This window comes from Erithacus rubecula (genome assembly GCF_903797595.1).
Source record: "Erithacus rubecula genome assembly, chromosome: 4".
NCBI lineage: Eukaryota > Metazoa > Chordata > Aves > Passeriformes > Muscicapidae > Erithacus > Erithacus rubecula.
This window is the reverse complement of record NC_136686.1, coordinates 66,888,669-66,909,019: the sequence shown is the minus strand read 5'-3', so window position 1 is coordinate 66,909,019 and position 20,351 is coordinate 66,888,669. Positions and strand designations below refer to the sequence as shown.

The following is a 20,351-nucleotide window of genomic DNA, read 5'->3' as shown; positions in this document are numbered from 1 at the left end:
GCAGTGCTCAGGGACAACCTGGAGGGTGACTTCTTGCTTCAAATCCCACCTGTGCCACCCCTGAAGCCACCTGTGTGAGGGCAGTTGCCTCCTCACCCTGAAGACGGCAGGATGAGCTCTGAGTTCTCCTCCTGTGCCGAGCTGCTATGGTGATGAGTTGCTATAGAAACACATATTTAGCATTATTATTTATTATTGAAAGGTGCTTCTTTTCATCCCCTAAAAGCAGGGTTGTGCCCAGAAGACCCCAGTGCTGGGTGTGGGACACTGCCCACCCTTGTCCCTGTGGGATGGGGGGGTGAAGCTTCCTGGGAATCAGGGTTTATCCATCTGGAGAAAGGGAACCATGCTGGGTTAAACAAATCCCCCCAGCCACAGGTTCCTCCCTCAGATCCCTCCTTTGGAGGGGGATTTGAGTGAAACACTTCCTCATAATGAGCTTACTTCTTTCCAAACTGCTAATCTCTTGTCACCATTTGGGGTGGAGGGGCAATGTCTGTTCATCCAGCACCAAGGCTGCATTCCCAGCACCTTGTAGGCACTGCCTGCTGAATACCTGCTCTCATCTCTGCCTCTGCTGCTGGAGTCCCTCCCTGTCTGCAATCCCAGCTCTCTGTGTCTGTGCAGGGAAGCTCTGATGCTCCTGTCCTGGGGTCCTGCTCTGCTGAGCCCCCCCTGCAGCTGGACACCCCTTCAGGGCTGCAAGAGGCCAAGCAGAGCAAAACCCACTCAGGGAATCACTCTGCCTGCCCTCACCAGCACTTTCCAGTTGCCACAGGTGGGATAGATCCTGCTTTGGGGGGTTTCTTGCTCCCCAGGAATGGTAGGAGCAGGGGGTCCTGCCTGCACCCCGTTTATCCAGCACATCCATTGGTTTTGGGGATGCTCAGGAGGTGCAAGAGGGATGCCAAGAGATCTCCTGCCTGCAGCCACTGGATTCACAGCTTCCCCTGGAAGCTGGCAGTGCTGTAGAGGGGGCTCTGCAAGGAAACCTCCCTCCTGCCCTCCTGCTGCCCTTCCCACCCTGGCAGCCCTGAGGATGCTGCAGTGGCTGCAGAGGGGTGGTTTGGGGGGCAGGAGGATGGAGGGGTGTCCAGGGGCACTGGGAGGATGGAGGGGTGTCCAGGGGCACTGGGAGCAGTGGGGCTGCTTTCCCTCTCTGGCTGGGGCAGGGGAGGGTTTGGCTTGGCTTGCAGCAGGGATTAGCAGTTCTTTCTTGTTCCCTGGAAATTGCCTAGTGGGGGAAAAATAAAAAGAAAAAAAAAAAAAAAGAAAAGGAAAGAAAAAAGGAAAATAACACAGTTTTTCTGGATGCTGATTAACACTGAGAGGTGAAGTTTCAGGGCTGGCTGGAGCAGCTGCTCAGCCCCTCCTCTCACACCCTGCACAGGTGCTGCAGGTGCTCCCCTGGGGGGTGGGATGCAGGAATGGCTGGACCAGTGCAGGATGCTGCACTGAGGCTGGAAATCTCTGCTGCTGCTTGCAGGGATGAGTTCCTGAATTCCTCCAGGTCTCCACCTTCAGCAGCCTTTGAGGAAACAAAAGGAGGTTCTTTAAAGCACCCCCTCAGGCAGGAATAAAACACCTTCCTTTGCAGAGCTGTCTCATTGCTTGAAGTCATTCCCTTTGGGCTTTGCATTTTCCTTCTTGGAAGCTCTGCTCCCTGCAGGGAAGAGAAGAAAATTCCTGGGGTGCAGGAGCAGGGCTGAGGGAGATGGGGGGGCCCTTCCTGGAAAGTGTGGGCTGGAAATGGAGGAATGGATAAAGGGGTCCAGTGTAGGGGTCTAGGGGTGAATGCTGACCCCTCACTGTGCCAGAGACCCCTGTAACCCCTTGTGTAGGGTCACATCCAACCTGCCTCTGCTGTAGGGATGGTTGGGAGCATCCTGTGGGGTGGGAGATGCTCCTGCATGTGCCAACCCCTTCTCCTGGTGAGGGGAGGCCACCAGAGTGGGGTGTCTCTGAAAGGAGGGGAGCTGCCTGTGGGAAATGGGAGCTTGCTGCTTGGGTCACCCTGTTCGTGTGGGTCTGGAGGGTTTGGGTTTTGCTTCTGCCTCCCCTTTTCTCTCCACTCTGAGCTGCACCAGCTGCTTGGATATGTGATTTGGAGAGGTCACCCGAGTGGTGGAAAGGATTTGGGGCTGATTTGGGAGTTTCTCCCACCAGCCCTGAGACCATCCAGTCTCAGGTTTGTCTCCAAAAGCCCATTGAGTCATTTTGGCCACCTTTGCATCCTCTGGCTTTCTTTTCCTGGTCTCCAAAGCCACTCCCAGAGATCAGGAGCTGCTCACCTGGACCAGGCAAGGGCAGGAGGCACCTTGGAGCTGCCTGGGTGAGGGATGGAGAAGGGAAGAGAGGCAGGTGAGCCATGCAGGAGCTGGGTTCTTAAACCAGCAGGATTTTTTTTCCTCCTTTATGGTGGAGTTGCTGTCCTTGCCTGCCTTAAGCCAGGCAAACAGCTCTGAATGAAAGCACCAACTTTTAGGACAAATTTCTCCCTGCATAATGTTTCTAAGAAAGCAAGGAGAGGAAACAGGCCTAATTAGGTAAGTATTCCCCATTAGGAAGGGGAAGGAGCTATCAAGTGGATTTCCATTTCCTTCTTATTTTACATGCCTGATTTTTCTGCCTCTCCAGGAGGTGGTGTGTGAAGTAGGTCTCTCCTTAGCTTGGAGAAGTAAATAATCAGGACATGATGCACTCCTGAAGCTTTCCAAATCTGGATTTTTAGCATCCTCACCAGCCTTCCAGACCTGGCAGGGATTTATTTCCCCATTTTCATGCTGGAGAGTCAAGGTGGGAAGCAGGACTTGCACCTTCCAGGTGTCTCCTGCAGATATTTCTCCCTCTCACCTATTCTGCATGGAATTTCTCATCTCCTGGCTGCTTCCCAGCATGAACTGGGTGTGAGCACATGGAGGTGCCTTGCTGCACAGGGAGATGTGGTTGGGGTGAGCCCCTAAACCAGCCCAGCGTGTCCCCATGTCCTCAGTGTTTCACCCAAAGTTGCTCTGCTGCCTCTTAGAACAACACATTGCAGCGTGGGCTGCAATTATGGAGCCATCAACGGGTTCTTGTGACACATTTTGGCGAGCCTGGGGAGGCTTTTGTGCACCAGGCTGCGAGGGAAGCTCTGTCTCTCCTCCCCCCTTTGCTGCAGTCTGTAAGTGGTGTTATTAAAGGCTGTCATTGGCACAGTCAATGGCTGACACAAGGCAGCCCTCAGACTTTTGACTCATCACACACACACTTTGCAATGCATGAGCCACAAAAAAAAAGCCCGTTTCTCACAGGCATCACCCTTTCCCCAGCTGTTTGGGCCCTTTTCTGCATTCATTTCAGAGAAGAAGTCTTGATTGTCCTGCAGTGTAAGGGAGGGATTGGAGTTGCATCATGCTGCCTGCACGTTTCTCTCATTATTTTTTTTTTTTTGCTGGAAGTTGTGATGCCTTTTTCCCTAAATACAACTACATACATTCATATATATATATAAATATAGATATATATGTGTGTGTGTGTGTATGTTTTATACATATACATAAAAATACACATTTATATGCACATTGCTACACACAAATGCAAACTACACATGCTTTGGAAATGCCAATCTGTTCACCCTGCACTCTTCACAGATCACTGCCAATTTTCCCTCACAGTTCAGGAAAGGTTTTGTAGGTCCAGATTTTTGGAGAAGGAAGAGCAGCCTTGCTGCAATAGCTGGAGTTTTAGGAGGGATTTAGGCAAAAAATACCAGTTTTCCTTTTTCCTCCAGCATCCCTTGATGAGATGCTGGTGGCAAAGAGATGTTTTCCAGCTTGTAGGGAGGAGAGGGAAGAAAAAAAAAAAAAGAGTTTGAGGTTTTGAGGTTTTCCTCCATGGCAGAATGGGAATAAATGGAGCAATTTTGGACAAACCTTTGTGTCTGGGAATGTGCCCCAGTTGAGCTTGGCTGCCTTAATCATTGTCAGAAGGTGCTGTCCAGGTTCTGCTGGTGTCAAAGGAGCCTCTGAGAGGTTCTCAGGGGTAATCAAAGAGGATTTTGCACAGTTCCCATCCTCCCCAGTGGCTCAGCTGGAGCCTGGCCACGAGCACTCAAGTGGGGCAGCACGAGGTGCCACGAGCCTGGAGGAGATCCCAAGCAGATTGGAGCTCCATGGCATTCTGCTCTGCTGCTTCCCAGCCCTTGGCTGTGCCTGGACACTGCAGGTGTCTGCCTGCCTCCTGCTGGGTGGTGCACAGGGCTCCTGGAGCCACATTTCCCCCAGTGACAGCCCAGGCTGCTCTGCCTCCCTCCTCCTGGGCACTCAGGTGTGGGAGGATAACTCCAATACCTGCTATGAGAAAGAGACACTGAGATGCTTGAAGCTTTTTCACTCTTGATTTGCCTCTTGGGTTCACTTGGTTGTTGTCTCCTCTCCTGCCTTGCTTCTCCCTGCCCAGGAGCACAGAATCAGCTTTATTTTATAATAAGCACAAAGGTCTCCAGTGCAGGGCTGTTCTTGCTGTCTCTCCTCCACTGCTCCCTGCCAGTGGGTGACTTCTTTTGCCACCCATTATTAGCCTCTCCCAAGGCTGTTGCTGGGCTCAGGCAGAAGGTTTTACAGCCACTGCTTCTTCTCAAACACAGGGGGGGGAAAAAATAAATAATCCCTTCCTCAGCTCAAGGAGCAGGTTTTAAACTGGTTCCTGCTGCTGCTGAGGCAGGGTGCAAAGCTGGGATGGGGATGGAGGATGAGTGTGTCAGGCTCCCCACACAGAGGAAGGAATCAAATATCTGCCCTGTCTCAAATGCCAGCTGGGCTCCTCTGGGACAGAGTTATTGGTGAGGAGGAAGCTGACCTTCTCCTGTGTTTATGAACTGAATCTCTGCTTCACTTTGGGTTTGATTTCCCCCCTACTCCCCCTCCTGTTATAGAGTGCAATACTCCATTTCAAAGGAAATAACATTTTCCTCATTTTCTCCTTTGCTGGGATTTTTTTTTTTTTTTTTTTTAAATGCTCAAGATGAACAGGATTTTTTCCCCCCAGCTTTCTGTGCTTTATCCTTGGCTTGCCACACTGGATGTTGCTTGCCCATGTTTTTGGGGCAGCAGGGATATTCCCCTGTTACAGCTGAGGGTGAACAAATTCTCCTGGAGCTGGGAAAACATAATTATTTTAGTAGTCAGACCCCAGCAAGTTTGAGAATTAAAAATTCTCCTCATTTCCCTCAGTGCCACGTGGATCTGTCCTTCTTCCTGCTGGCTGACTTATCTCCAGCCTTCCCTGGCACAGCTTTTGCTGCAAATCCTTTCCTGCAAGAGCTGGTCTTGAGCATCCTTAGAGCAGCAAGTGCTTTGGAGCCCCATTTCCTTTTCCTTCTGCTTCTACCTGTGGAGAGCAGATTTTTGGAAGCTCAAGGGCTCTGTCTCTCCTGTGCACAGGTCCCTTGGAGATATTTGAAGGCACTTTGCTGAAGTTCACAGGTGACTTTTGAAAACCTTGGCCATTGCATTCATGTATATATATATATAAGTACATATATATAAAATATCTGTTCTCTCTTCCCTCCTGTTTTCTTTTGCTGTCAGGAATCCAGCTGTGCAACATGTGGCACTTGTAGGGCTTGGAAGGCAGGAAGATCAAGCAAACACAGAGCTTTCAGCAAGAAGAGATAAATTTCCAGAATAAATTCAAGCCACGTAGGGCCAGACTGTTTTAAAGCTGTGCTGGTAGTGATGGGTGGGAGCTGTAGATATAAAACCAGGGAGAGAAGAAGAGTTTATTTGTATTATTTCTGGCACCTTTGGAGAAAGAAAGCCCCAGTTCTGAGTTTGTGGGGCTTGGCACAATGTTTGTCTGCACAGTCAGGAGCAGGAAACTGCCTGTTGAGCTCTGCCTTGGTGCACGGCTTGAAAGCAGAGAAAAAATAGAATTATCTGCCCTGATTGTTGCAACTGGGAGAGGAAAGTGCTGGATTTGTGGGGGTGTGTGGGATGCAGATGGCCCCAGAGGAGAAATATCTGGTTATGAATAACCAGTGGATTGTGACAGGGATTTCACACCTGTGCAGGCTGCTGTGGTTTTATCTCAGTGTCTGGCAGGAGCACAGCTGGGAGCTGTGGGCTCCCTCCTGCAGGCAGCTGCTGGGGATCTCCTGTTTGCTGACAGACCCAGCACAGGGCAGGTTTGGGCTCCTGAGCCCTGCCCATGGCTTGGCTGCAGGGTTTGCTGACACTGACCTAGCCAGGGTCAGCCTGTGACAGCTGCTGCTTTTTCAGAGCATCTCAAGAGTGGTTTGGGGCAGAAGGGATATTAAAATTCTCATTTTACTACTAGCCCAGGGTGCTCCAAGCCCATCCAACCTGGCCTTGGATACTTCCAGGGATCCAGGGGCATCCACACCTTCTCTGGGCCTCCCCACACTCACAGGGAACAATTTATCCAAATATCCAGTCTCAACCTGCCCTCTTTCAATTTAAAGCTATCCACTTTATCCTATCTCTTTTTATTTTCAAAAATCCCCCCCCCTTTTTTTTTTTTTTTTTCTTTTTTCCTATTTTACTACTGTATTTTTGCTTTACTAAGGTGAATATAAATAAGCCCAGAAGTGGCCCCTGGATACACTCCCCAGCTCTGTCCTAAAAAGCACCCAGCACAAAACACTGCTGTTTTCAGCCTAATGCCACCACTAACAACCCAGACTTCATTTCCACCCCTCTTCCCCTCTGCCTTTTTCCTCTAGCCCAACCTAAAAACATGACAGGCTCTAACTCTTGAGTCAAGGGCAAAACTCAGCCCTGCCTGAGTGATGGCTCATGTCCTTCAAACCCACCAGTCCCAAAATATGTCCCAGGCACCCAGGAGGCAGCACAGGGCTGTGTGTCCTCCAGCCCTGCACCTGGAGCTGCAGCACAGGTGATGCTCTGCAGGAGCAGGAAGGATGCTCCTGCCTCCTGTCCCAGCAGCTGGGTAAAGGTGCATTTTCACAGATTTGAGGCTTGTGTGGCACTCTCAGTGCAGCTGTGAGGGAGGAGAGCAGCAGGTTCTATTTTGGACAAAGGGAAGAGTGGAGAGGTGAAGGCAGTGTCAGGTGAGGCTTTGGGGCTGGAGTGCACATTGGTACAGTGCTTGTAGGTTTTACTCTGCTTAACAGTGCTTCTCCAGGCATGAAAAGCTGTGTTATCAAGGCCTCCATTTCCTCTGAGCTGGATTTCATGAACAGAGGTGACCTTTGCAAGCCCCCCCACAATAAACACACCTCTTGTCTCAGCCACAGGTGCCTTTCTCCTGTGTGAGCAGAGGTGAACAAAGCAGATGGTGTTTGGATCTGGATTGAATTAGAGTTTTGCTTGCAGCTGGCTTAGCAAACAAATAACTTTCTTCTGGGTAGCACAACCCAGATCTCAAACTGAAGTGTCCTTTGCAGCCTGCCCAGTTCACGTGGCCCTTTCTGCTGCTGGATTTCTGTGCAACACCTGTCCCAACACAGCTAATGCTTTCTGATGATGGATCTGCAATTATGAGACTGTGCAAACAGCTAAAAACAATTGCATCACCCTCCCTGTGGCTGCTCTGGGGTGATTTGTGGAGCTGCTGATAGCACCAGGCACGATTCGTGCAGATGAAGGGTCAGCCCCATGGAGTGCAGCTCCCATCTGTGTCTGGGTGAACCAGGAGAGATATTTATGGAAGGAAAAGTGGAGATTTTGCCTTTTTTCAGGTGTGTTTGCTGCAGCAGCAAGCTGCCCACACGGAGCAGAAGGTGCTGGCAGTGTCTCCTCTCGAGGCTGGTGGGTGAACACAGGGATGAACTGCAGAAAGTTTAGCAGCAGAGAGCAGAGCAGACACCTCCTCCCTTCCTCCCCCCAGCCTCCCAGGCTGGCTGCCAGCAGCAGGACTCTGCTGTATCATTTCAGGACACATCCCTGCATCCCACAGCTGAGCAGGGTGACCACTGAACTATTTAAAGTCTCTCCAATGTGTAATGCAAATTCTGCTGATGCTGGTAAAGTGCTGGAGCAGGGGATGGGTTTAGGACCGAGGGGAATTTATCACTGTGAGCACTTTTGGGTGTGTGTCCCTCCAACATGCAGCAAAGGAGATAAGAGTAGAGAAAATCAGAGGTGAAGGAGGTTCCCTTGGTGCTGCAAAATAAGTTGTTGTTGTGGCACTGAGCTGGGAATTCAACATGTGGGATGGAGATTTGTCTCTGCTTTGCTGACACTGTGTGACCTTGGGCAAGTCTTAAAATCACAGTCTGGTTTGGGTTGAAGTGACCTTAAAGGTCATTTTGGGCAGGGACACCTTCCACCAGCCCAGGCTGCTCATCAGGATCAAGTTCTTCTCCTCCTCTGTTGATAAGCCCAAGTGTTGTCTGATCCCTCCTATGAGCAGTGGAAAAGCCAGAAATTTTTAATATTTGAGCTATTAGATGCTCAACTTGGTCAAATTTAGACAGATTTCTAACCATTGCCACGAGGGCAGGAGCATCTCAAATTTTCCTCCCTGCCACCTTTTCAGCGAGGCAGCAAGAAGAACACAACTGAGGTCAAACATAGGAAGAAAAAAAAAAAGTTAGAATCAGTAACTTGCAAAAACTTTCCCCCTAATTTAGTTCTCAGCATTGCCCAAGTCATTCTGAATGCAACTTTCCCCAGTGCTGCTAGCCTGAGGCAAACACCAAGCTCAGGAAATTGTCCCCTGAGTGCCTCAGGTCTGTCAAAGTAATGAGGACCTTAAAAGTGAGCATTGGCACAGAACATGTCAGACAACCTGAGCTGGAGCTGCTGCTGCCAATGCTCACTGGAATTATGCATGCACACAGTGCCCTGCACGGGAATTGCATCATTTTGGTGCAAAAAATAAATGTGTCTGTACAGGATGGAGCTGTGTACCTCCCTGCAAACACAGTCTGTGTGTACATCAGCTCCTTTCTAATCTGCTTGTTAACAAGCAGAGCATGTGATTATCTGCTCACCCATGTCTCCTGCCTGCTCTGATCCTGGCCATAGGTGTTCTGTCCAGCTCAGCAGCAGCTCAAGACTCTCAGGCATGATTTGGGATTAGTTATCCTGCAGCAACAGCCAGGCTGGGCTCTAAGAATAACTTTCCATTGGCCTTTGGATGTGTTGGCAGTAGCTGGGCTTGTGATGACAAAGTCACTGGAAGGGAAAATTAACAGCAAATTAATAAAACTTTATCCATGTTTTTATTTCTGGAAGGGGGAGTTGAGTTTTGCTGCTGATTCTCTGCTTTTGTGGTCTTCCTGTGTCACCCATAAATTGGGACATCAGGAGGCTGTGGTGGGATAGATGTCAGACAGCTTTTTTTTTTTTTTTTTTTTTTTTTTTTTTTTTTTTTTTTTTTTTTTTTTTCTTTTCCCTTGAAGTGCTCCCAGAGCTGCAGCTTATCAGGGCTGGTGTCCACAGTGCCTCATTACAGCTCTCAGCACTGAGAGCCCTTCCCCAGCACTGCTGCTGGGCTGGAAATTGGGTCTCAGCTGGAAATCTCTGCTTGGGCCAACGTGGGGCTCTCCATCACTCCTGTCCCTGCTCCTGCCTTTTGGCTCAGCTGCCCTTCAGCCTGCTCAAAACATCCAAGACAAGTGGGGACAGAGGATTTTTTTTAACTAAAATGCTCTGTAGAGGACAGATCTTGTTTGGTCTGATCTTGGGTGTTTCTTCTCAAGGAGCATCTTGCTCTGAATGCAGCAGCTGCACTGTGCCCTGCTTCATTTTGAGCACCACAAAATGCCAGAATGTTTAAAAATTATATACAATTGTAATGTGTTTTTATGGTATTTGTAAGGGAAAGCCCAGAAAAGCATGCAGTTTAAAAAAAAGTCTATTTGGGGCTGGATTATTTGGAAAGAAAAGGTCATGCTCTGCAGCAATCTAGTATCTGCAGAAGATATTTGGGACTGGTGAATTTTGGGGCAGTAATATGGACTTTTTATCCTTCTGATACCCCTTCAAGAGCTCTTCCCAAGCGCTTGGAGGCAGCAGGAATAGATTACTTCAGGTGACATGTGCAGGTTTTGAAAAACCAAACTGGGACTTAGTTGCTCTGAGTGCTACAGGAAAAAGGAAAAAGATTTCCCTGACCTCATCTGACCTGTTCAAAGGCTGAAACTCATGGAGCAGCTGGTGGAAGACAGAGTGACAAAGTGAACAGCACATCTGCCCAGCAGGTTCAGGGTGCCTAAAAATCCACCCAGAGAAGCATTTAGAACATGGTTGGAGTTAGGAAGTGCAGAGAAAACAAAGCAAGGAAGGGTCTAATAATTAATTTTTCAGAATCTCCAGTGAATATCAAAATTCTGCTAATGGTTGCAGCAAAGTGCAGCTTTTTTTTAGGGTAGGGAGAGCAAATGCCTGTCAGCAGTGCTGCTTCCCAGGGGTGTGTTGGACTGGAAATCTGGCTGGGATTTGGGATGGCCCAACCTTTTTATGGGGCTTGCTCATCTACTCCCTTCAGCCACTGCATGAGGAGCTGAGGATGAAGAATTTGCTGTGTCAGATCTTTTCCCTGGCCCCATCCAGAGCTGGTGGCTGCTGCTCCAAAAGGGGCTGGATACCTGCCATAAATGAAAGGAGGAAATTTTATGCTGAGTAAAGCATAAAGAGAGACTCTGTTCCTGCCTCTGCTGCAAACCCTGCACCACTGAGGAGAAATTATCACACCTCTGACTCTTCCCTCCCAGCAGTACAGCACTGCTTGCAGCTTTTTCTTTATTTCCCACTCCTGCTGTGTGTTCAGCCTATTTGCTGCCAGCTTTGGTGCACTTGCAGGGTTGATGGTGCATCTCTCAGGGATCCTGGCTCTGCAGGAGCTCACAGCTGTGCCCTGCATCCATCACACTGGCCTGGCCACTTGTGAACCTTTCATTTGGGAGAATTTCCTATTTGCTGTGAGCCAGCAAGTGCTGGTCACTAGTAACTGATGCCAACCTGGTTTGCAGATCCTGTGCAGCACATCCACAGCTCTGAAGCTTTATTTCCAAACCTTATTCCTCATCCCCATCCAGGCACTGAGAAATCCACAGCTCTGCATCCCTCTGAAGTTTTATTTCCAAACCTTATTCCACACCCAGGCACTGAGCAGCCTGGTCTATGGAAGGTGTCCCTGCCCATGGCAGGGGGCTGGAACAAAATTATCTTTTAGGTCCCTTCCAACCCAAATCATTCTGGGATTCCCTGATCCCAGCATCATCTTTGATTTTCCCTGTCCTGTTAATTTTACTTTATCCCTCAGACCACTCTGCTCCAGCTGTGTTTTGAATATATAGCAAAATCTCAGACCTCAAAGGCTGGGGATTCTCTGCTGGCTTCTTTGCCAATGCTTTCCAATGTAGATCTCAGTTTTCCCACAACAGCTGATCAAGGTTTTGTTTTTTTCCCTTGAAGTCCCATGTTTTATCTCACAGATATCTGGAGAATGAGGTAGCCAGTGGTCAGTGTCTGTCCCTGCCAGTCTGTCAGGAGGCAGCTGAAGATCAGGGAGATTTGGCTCCTGGTGGATATACACAGTGCTGATTGTGAGCCTGACAGAGAGGACCTGTGCCTCACAGATCTTCCCAAAATTGCCAGGCAGGGGGAAACATCTCGAAAATAAACTGCTGAAAACAGCTTCAGCCAACAAGGGAACAAAAGATCTGACTGGTGACTCTCAGGGAAAGCCAGGTCACATCTGAGCCACACCCAGCACATTTAGATTTTATTTGGGCTTTTTCAGAGCCTCAAAGGGAATGTGGGAGCATCAGCTGAGCTGCTGAGGAAGGAAATGCTGTTTTCCTCAAGGCTGTCCTAAAATGCTGGAATGGATACACGAACTGGGATGAACCCCAGTTCATTTTCTTTCCAACATTCATCACTCCTTTAGGGGTAGAGGCTGTGTTTATTCCTCTTCATGTCTAGAGCTCATCAGGGTCTCCTTCCCAGTGAATTGCTGCCCTGGTTTCCACTGGAATAAAGTTAATTTTCTTCCTGGGATGCTGTGTTTTGGATTTGGCATGAGAATCGTGGTGATAACACACTGATGGTTTTACTTGCTGCTAAGTAGGGTTTAAACTAACTCCAGGATTTTTCAGCTTCTCATTCCCTGACAGGAAGGCTGGAGGTGCACCAGGAACTGGGAAAGCACACAGCTGACATGACCTGGGCAAAGGAATATTCCATAAAATTTAATTTTTTTTTTTTTTGCCAACCCTGTGAGATCTGCACCTCAGTGAAACACAGCAGAGAAACTCTTGGTGCTGGGGAGAACAGAGTGCCAGCACTGTGTGGTGGCTTTGCTGGGGACAAGAATGAGACTTTGAGACAGAAATCAGCCTGACACTCTGGCTTTTGGCAATATTCCCCTTTTCTCAGTGCCCTGGACCTCTATGATCTCACACACACGAGGTGAGATCAGCCAAGTTAGGCACTGCTGTGACATGGTTTGCTTGAAATCAGTGACCTTGTGTGCTCTTGCCACCACAGTTTGTTTGTTGGGGGGGTTTACATGTCCCCAGTTACTGTGATAAGGAATCATTTTCATGGATTTGTCCTCAGGATCCCTTCAGCAGGCTGGGAAATGCTGTTACCTGTGTGACATCATTGGAAGGTTGGGTCCCTTCCAGTTCAGGATGTTCACACCCCTGTCTGCTCCAGAAAACACAGTTTAACTCTGCTCTCTGGATTTGTAGGTTATTTCCATGACCTCAAAACTCCATTCTTGTTTCTGTGACGCTGAGTATTTGTGTTCTTTCATTCAAGTCTCTGCAGCAAATTCCTGGAGGAGCTGAGGAATCATTACAAACCTCTCTGCTCTCCCTTCCAAGCACAGAGGAACACAGCTCTGACCTGCTTTTGCTGGTAGAAAACCAAGTTTGAAATGCAGGCAGAAACAACATCCACATGCAGTTTTATCACATAGAAAGAGCTGGGGGGAAAAGGAAGCAAGTTTCACTCATGGCATGTGTTAATCCCATCATTTAATACTCTTCTGGCACAGACACAGGTAACAAGGTGATGGGCAGCATCTGAGAGCCTGAGAGGAATAATCTGTGTGATGAGGGAAGGCTGTGTTGTCCCTCTGTATCTTAATTCCCTTTCAAACAAATCACTCCTGAAATTAATCTCTGTATTTGGGATAAGCTGCAGCTTGTGCAGGGATCTGCTCTTTTTGGGGTGTCCCCAAAGTGAGACTTGCCTTCAGCTTGGACAGGTTGTAAGTTCAGGGAGAAGGGATTTAGCCAAAGTTAGAATCCAGTCTTTGTTGGGGAAGCTGTTGACAATGTCACTATGTGGGTTTTCTTGCCATGTTGGCTCCCAAAGAAAAGCTTCTATCCATGGTAATCAGGGTTTATTAAAGGAAAGCATGAACAAAAGTCTTTAGATGAGATTACAGGGATTCTGTAGCTGCACTTGGTGCTGAATTGCTCTGTGCTGGCTCTGCCTTGTCAGCATCTCTGCCCAGCCTCCTGCATCCCAGCAATCAACAGCCTGAGTGCAGCAAAAGCAAACACAGGAGCGTGCTGCCTGATTAGCTGGGCTTCATTAACCACCCTGGCACTGCCCAGCAGCCCTGGGTGCTCCTGGCTGCCTCCCAGCCAGGTGGGGAACTCACTGTGTCCATCTGCCAGGACTCTGGGGTGCTGCCAGGCCCACTGAGGATGTGCTGAGTTTTCCCTCCCTCCCTCCCTGAGCAGTTTTTCAGCTCATTTTGGTTGCATTCAAGGCTTTAATATGTATTTTTGCTCTGAGCTGGACCCAGAGTGGGATTGTTGCTGTGATTTTCTGTGTCCAGGCTCTTGTCCCTGACTTTGTGTGTCCCTGCTGCCACATGTGGCTGTGGCAGGGAGCTGGTGACTCTGTCTGACACCTTTGGTGGCAGCAGGGCTGTGTGTGAGAGGGGAGTGCTGCTGATCCTTTCAGGAGCTGCCACTGGAGAGCTGGGGATTTGTCCCACACTCCAGTACAGGGATGTGACCATGGATTTTGGGAGACTGTCAATCAAAACCCAGCTCTCCCAGCTCTCTCTTTCCCCTCTCCCTCTACACTTCCTTCCCTCTCTCTCAGCTGACAGATCAGTCCTTTGTGTCCTCTTTATTCCTGATTTATTCCTACTTCCTCAGGCATAACTCATCCTTGACTTTGTCCCCTTGAACACTGCTGCATTTTGAGGATGTATTCATCACTCCCTAACTTTCCCATCTAATCATCAGAGTTAAAAGACACTTGGAACGTTTCTTCCTCTGAGACTCTTTCACATACAAACTTTTCTTGTCCATAATAACTCCATGTATTTACCACAGATTTTCATGTTCTTGGGATTGTGTCCTGGAGATCCCTGGGCAGAACTGAACTGCAAACTTTAACTCAGTGGTCTCAAACCTTTGCTGGAAATGCTCAAAAACAACAAAAAAGTAACCAGACTCTGCTGTTGCTGTTCTCCAGGAGGAAACCAGTATTTAAACCAAACTCTGGGAATTCAAAGCATCTTTTGGAGAATGTGTTACTTGCCATAAAGTTGTGATTCCACAGGCAAGACAGTGGTGTGAACCTTCCTGTGACTCTGAGACCTTCCTCTGCCATGGATGAAACCCTGTCTGAAGCAGCTGGATTTGCTCTGGGACCTTCCCAGGGACCTTGGATGTGCTGCTGTGGCAGGAGCCACGTGGAGGGATGATGTGGCCTCCCACAGGAGCCCTGTGTGGTGGCTGTGGCATCACTGCTGGCCACATCCCCAGTGGAAAAGGCAGTTTGGGTTTATTTTGGAAACAGCCAGCTCAGAGCCTAAGCCCAGCCCTTGCTGGCTGTGCCCTTTTGTTTATTTGCTTTGTTTTTAGAATATAATTTCTCTCTTGTAGACTCTGCATTATTGGCACTGTGTTATTGCCTTCCCAGCTGCTGTGATTCCTGCCACAGGGAAAAAACCATCCACAACCCATCCCCTTCTCCCTGGTACATCCTCTCAGGGGCTGTACAAACCCTCCTCTATTCTGCAGGCTAAACAACCAGGCCTCCTTGCCCCTGACTCTGCTGTTATTCATTAATTAAGCCAAATTATAAATGATAGAGGCTCCAGGACTGATTTGGGCTCCAGGACAGAGGGTGCAGGGTGAACAGCACGAGCAGATGGGAGAGGAGAGAGGGCCAGCAGAAAGCAGAGAGAAAATCCTGCTCCTAGGGTCCCTCAGATGGCTGCTGAGCATGGCAGAGCAGCCCCAGGCTCCTGATCCCCCTGCTTGGTCCCAAAATGCTGCTCCTGTGCATTCCTGGTGCTCTCAGACTGCTGATGCTCTTTCCTTTGCAGGTGAACTTCCTCCCACTCAGGTTCAGTGTTTTGGAAACTGTAAAGCCTTTGCCTGCTGTAAAGCCTTGGTGGAATTTCTCACTGGAGTCTCTCTGGTTCTCAGATCAAATTTGCTGCCTTTGCCTGGAGGGATCTCAGAATGGTTTGGGTTGGAAGTGATCTAGCAAGGTTCTCCTCATAATTCCCTTTTTCTACAAGTGATAGTCTGACCTCAGATCAATTCTCACCTGCATGGGCCTTGAAGAATTTATGTCTGGAGTCTCATTTTGTGTTGGCTGTTTGTTTTAATGGGCAGATTCAATCCCATTTTTGCAGGTGCTGTGATGAATTTTGGGCAGAGGGCTGCTCTTGGAGAGAGGGGATGCTCATACCTCTTCAGTCTCAGGGTTGCAGCAGTTCCCATTTCCCTGCCCTGCAGCTCTGCTGACTCTGCAGAGTAAAATATAGGGTACAGATATCTTTTTAGTACCTGGAAAGAATAATTTCTTCCTGGATCTGCTTAGCTCCTGATCAAACCAGTGCCTGTTGGAAACGTGGATCATAACTCATCAGTGATGGGAGCTCAGGGTTGCCACGTGATGTTTCTGAACACAGGACTCAAGCAGGGACAGCTTCCCTCTTCTGCTGCTCTCAAGGATGGGCTCTTTTGAAAGAGGAATGGTTGTGTGGGGAGAGCTCATCCCACCCTTGCTCTATCCATCATAATAAAGGTTATTAACAGCCTACGTGACCAGCCTGCCTATCCCTGCAGGACAGTCCTGCAAACTCTGCACTGCAAGCTTGGCTTTATTAAATATTTGCTTGACCAGAGAGGCAAAGCAGAACAGGGTAAACATGACTAAAGTAAATGTGGGTTGACCTTTGTCCATCATCCATCCAGTGCCTGCTGCTGCTGCAGGGAGGGCAGCAGGAGGTGAAGGTGATCCTACAACAGCTTGGAAATTCTGGCTGCTGTGAGAGAATTTTGAAATATTTTGGGTGCATAAAAGTGGTGGCTGCTCTACAAGCCCGGACTTACCCTTTCCACTATCAGATCTAATCAACCTATGGGTCAAAAGGATGTGGGATTTATTCTCCCTGTTATTTTTTGAAGTGAATTTTTCAGTTCCACCTGTGTTAGCAGAGCTGCACAGATCTGAAAAAGCTGCACATCCAGACCTGTGTCACTGTCACATCTTCCTCCCTGCTGGGATCTGCAAACAGGGATTTTTTTTTCCTTGCCTCCTACTTGTGTGAGCCTGGCTGTCATCAGTGGTTACACCTCTGATTTCAGCAAAGTCACTCTGTGACAGAGGGGTTGGGACACTGCAGGAGTGGAGCTGTGTTTGGCTTGTGTCCTTTTGTAAAATCAAGGACAGCTTTGTGAAGTTCTGATGTGGATGACAGAGGGATGAAGGGCCTGGCCACCAGGTTTGTGTGGTCAGCACTCACTGAGGAGCTTGGCTTGTGAGCTGGTAGAACTCCATGCCCCACATGCTCTGTGGGGCCATAAAGGGGTAAAGCTGCTCTTGGTAGAGCAGCAGCCAAAAAAATGAAAGAAAAATGGAGCAGGTGGGTGTGTTGAGTAGGAAGAGATTTTTTCATGGGGGTTGGTGATGTGCCCACCAAATATTTGAACCCTATACTGCTCCCATCACCATGATTAAAACCTGGGAGATTTTAAGGGACTGAGTGGTGCAAGGAAAGCCTCTTCCCTCTCTTTGGAAGGATACCAGGCTCGTTGGGTTATTGGTTTTCCTACTTCACAGTGCTTTAGGTTTTATCACTGATGGTAGATCAGCAACCCATTTCTCCTCAGTCACCTGAGATTCCCAGGAGAGCTGGGTCTCTTTTAGATGATGTTCCCTTGGATGTGAAGTGGGTGGAGAATGGTCTGTGGTGACAGCCCAGGGCAGGGAGGACACCCAGTTTGCTTCCAGCCCTCTGCAGATGTGGCAGTGACAGCTGGCACACCACAACCCCTGGGGCTGGATCTGGAAGAGCTCCTGCTCAAAAAGGCCCATTCTGGACTGAGATTTCCCTGGAAGGATGTTAATGTCACACCAGAGCTGGCTCCTTTCTGGCAAACTTCAAGGGCTGCAGGAGAGCTCAGCATCCATCTGGCCCCATCCCTGTGGGCAGATCTCTGACCTTCTCCAGGCTTCAGTGCCTCATCTAGAAGAGCAGGATAATAATCCTTCTCCAGTTCTGGCATCTCAGAGAGCAAACACACAGCTGGGCTGATGCTGGCAGTGCAAACAGCAATGCTGGGTCATGATTTTACCTTTACCCTTCTGCAGGTCCAGTCAATATTTATGCTGGACTGTGGGGCACATGGGTGTGTGATGGAGAGGGAAAGGGTGCTGATTTTTTACTCAGCTGTGTGATTTCTGCTTTTTCTCCCAGCATCTTTTCTGTCAGGAGGGCTCCCTTTGTGCTGGTTTTAAGTAGAGAGCTCAGAGTGGAGAAAGAGAGGATTAGCAATTAAATACGCTCTGATGATGGCATGGTTGTGAAGGAGGGAGGAGGAAGGAATACTCCATAGTAATGTACTTTTGTTTTCTTTTTTTCTCAGCTTGTAGGACAGAATCTGCCAGGGAATTGGCGTTTTGAAGAGTTGTACAGCTCCTAATCCTCGTTGCCTTGGGAATACAAACCTCTGTAATCATGTCGCCGGCCATGTGGAAATGGACTTGCCTGCTTTCTCACCTCCTGCTGTCCACCACAGTGTCACCTCTGGGCAGACAGCAGCCTCCCCATCCAAAGAGGCCCTTCATCACCTTCACTGGAGAGCAAGCAGAGGGAAACTTCAACCACTTGGTGGTGGATGAAAGAACTGGGCACATTTACTTGGGGGCTGTCAACAGGATCTACAAACTCTCCAGCGACCTGAAGGTCCTGGTGACCCACGAGACTGGTCCTGATGACGATAACCCCAAGTGTTATCCTCCCAGGATAGTCCAAACCTGCAATGAACCCTTGACTCCCACCAACAACATAAACAAAATGCTCCTCATAGACTACAAGGAGAATCGGTTGATAGCCTGTGGGAGTCTGTACCAGGGCATCTGCAAGCTCCTGAGGCTGGATGACCTCTTCAAGCTGGGAGAGCCCTTCCACAAGAAGGAGCATTACCTCTCTGGGGTGAATGAGAGTGGCTCTGTTTTTGGAGTCATTGTTTCTTACAGCAACATGGACGACAAGCTGTTCATCGCCACGGCCGTGGATGGCAAACCCGAGTATTTCCCCACCATCTCCAGCAGAAAGCTCACCAAGAACTCTGAGGCTGATGGGATGTTTGCCTACGTCTTTCACGATGAGTTTGTGGCCTCTATGATCAAGATCCCCTCAGACACGTTTACCATCATCCCCGACTTTGATATCTACTACATCTATGGCTTCAGCAGCGGGAACTTTGTCTACTTCCTGACCCTGCAGCCTGAGATGATCTCCCCACCTGGCTCCACTACGAAGGAGCAGGTTTATACCTCCAAGCTGGTGAGGCTTTGCAAGGAGGACACGGCCTTTAACTCCTACGTGGAGGTGCCCATTGGCTGTGAGAAGAACGGGGTGGAATATCGATTGCTCCAGGCTGCCTACCTGTCAAAGGCTGGAGCCATCCTGGCCAGGTCTCTGGGTGTTGGCCCCGAGGATGATATCCTCTTCACAGTCTTCTCCAAGGGCCAGAAAAGGAAGATGAAGTCTTTGGATGAGTCTGCCCTTTGCATCTTTGTTCTGAAAAACATCAATGACCGCATCAAGGACCGGCTTCAGTCCTGCTACAGGGGAGAGGGGACGTTAGACCTGGCCTGGCTCAAGGTCAAGGACATTCCCTGTAGCAGCGCGGTAAGTGAAGCTCCTGAGCACCCACCTTGTGTATAAACAGCTTTTTGTTTTCAGATAACCAACTTTAAAGCAGAGGCCAAGGAACTGAGACTGCCTTGCCCCAGTCCTGGCTCTGCTTCCAGCTCACCTCACCACCCAATTTAACCAGTTCCTGCCCCAATTAGCTCATGGACAAGCTGATGAAGGTACCAGCAGACATGCTGTGTTTGCTAATGAGCTAAACCTTGGAATATTTAGGAAGAATATGCCTGTTGTGGTTACTTCATGGTACAAATCACAAGGGTGAAATCACTTAGACCTGAGTGCACTCTCTGCTCAAACCTAAACCAAAAGAGGGCCTAGAGGTATTAATGGCTTGTGCCCCTTTCTGTGTATGCTGGTTCAATTTTGTTTGCCTGGGCTGGAGCTGGGGCAGGATTTATTCAGGGACCTTTCTGGAGCCAGGGTTTCATTTCTTCCAAGGCTGAGGAGCACTGGTCATTAACCATCAAAGCCCCTCGCCTTCAAGTCTGCACTGAGAAATTAAGGCCTGGCTGCAGATCAAGGATTAAACACTGCAAGATTTAAGGGCAGGACTGGGGAAGAGGCTGGTCTGTCTGACCTACAAATGGTCTGGAGGAATTGCCTCTGTTTATTCCGAGTGCCATTGCAGGGATGTGCACAAGGCTGGCTTTGATGGCAGGCACAGGCACAGGCATTACAGCCAGCACTGCACCCAGGGCTGCAGGAGCTGCTTCCCCAGGCTTTGATTCCCATCCTTAATTAGCTCTTTCAAGTGAGAGGCGAGTCTGAGCAAAGGGAATAGGGAGAAACTGAGCAAAGGGAATAGGGAGAGTGCTTTCCTGCCCCATAATCTCCAGGCAGGCAGTGCTCAGGGTGTGGGATTGCTCCTTTGTGCTCAAGCCTTGTTTGCTGGGGGATTCTTCTGATGCTCCTTGGTGGGACAAGGACAGATCACGAGGAATGTGGATGGGAATCTCATTGCAAGGACTCTGATCCTGCCTTACTCTACCCTAATTCCCCTTTACACCCCTCAGTGTCCTTGCTTGACCTTGCCCTGCTCTCATCCTCCCACCCCAAAGGGACAAGTCCTTGATTTTAGCTGGGATCTCTTCTGCCTAGACCTGCAAAGCTCCCTGTGGAGCGTTGCACAGGGAGAAAGGCTGTGCCCAAATCTGGCTTTGATTTTTTTGTTTAGCTGCAAGGCCTGTGCACATTCAAAGAGCTGCCTTTAGATTTAAGCTGGG

General features: G+C 49.1%; 1 protein-coding gene across 5 annotated transcripts in view; it reads left to right on the top strand.

Annotated features, from left to right (window-relative positions):
- Positions 1 to 20,351, top strand: part of PLXNA4 (plexin A4) — a 424,069-nt gene that overhangs the window by 7,039 nt on the left and 396,679 nt on the right. For 3 of the 5 annotated variants that reach the window (XM_079303969.1, XM_079303972.1, XM_079303973.1), the window contains exon 2: positions 17,834 to 19,104. In XM_079303969.1, coding sequence (XP_079160095.1) covers positions 17,926 to 19,104 — 1,179 coding nt within the window. In that variant the 5' untranslated portion in view covers positions 17,834 to 17,925. Of the gene's footprint in view, positions 1 to 17,663; positions 19,105 to 20,351 lie in introns of those variants that run through there. The other 2 variants (XM_079303970.1, XM_079303971.1) reach the window with 2 other exon arrangements.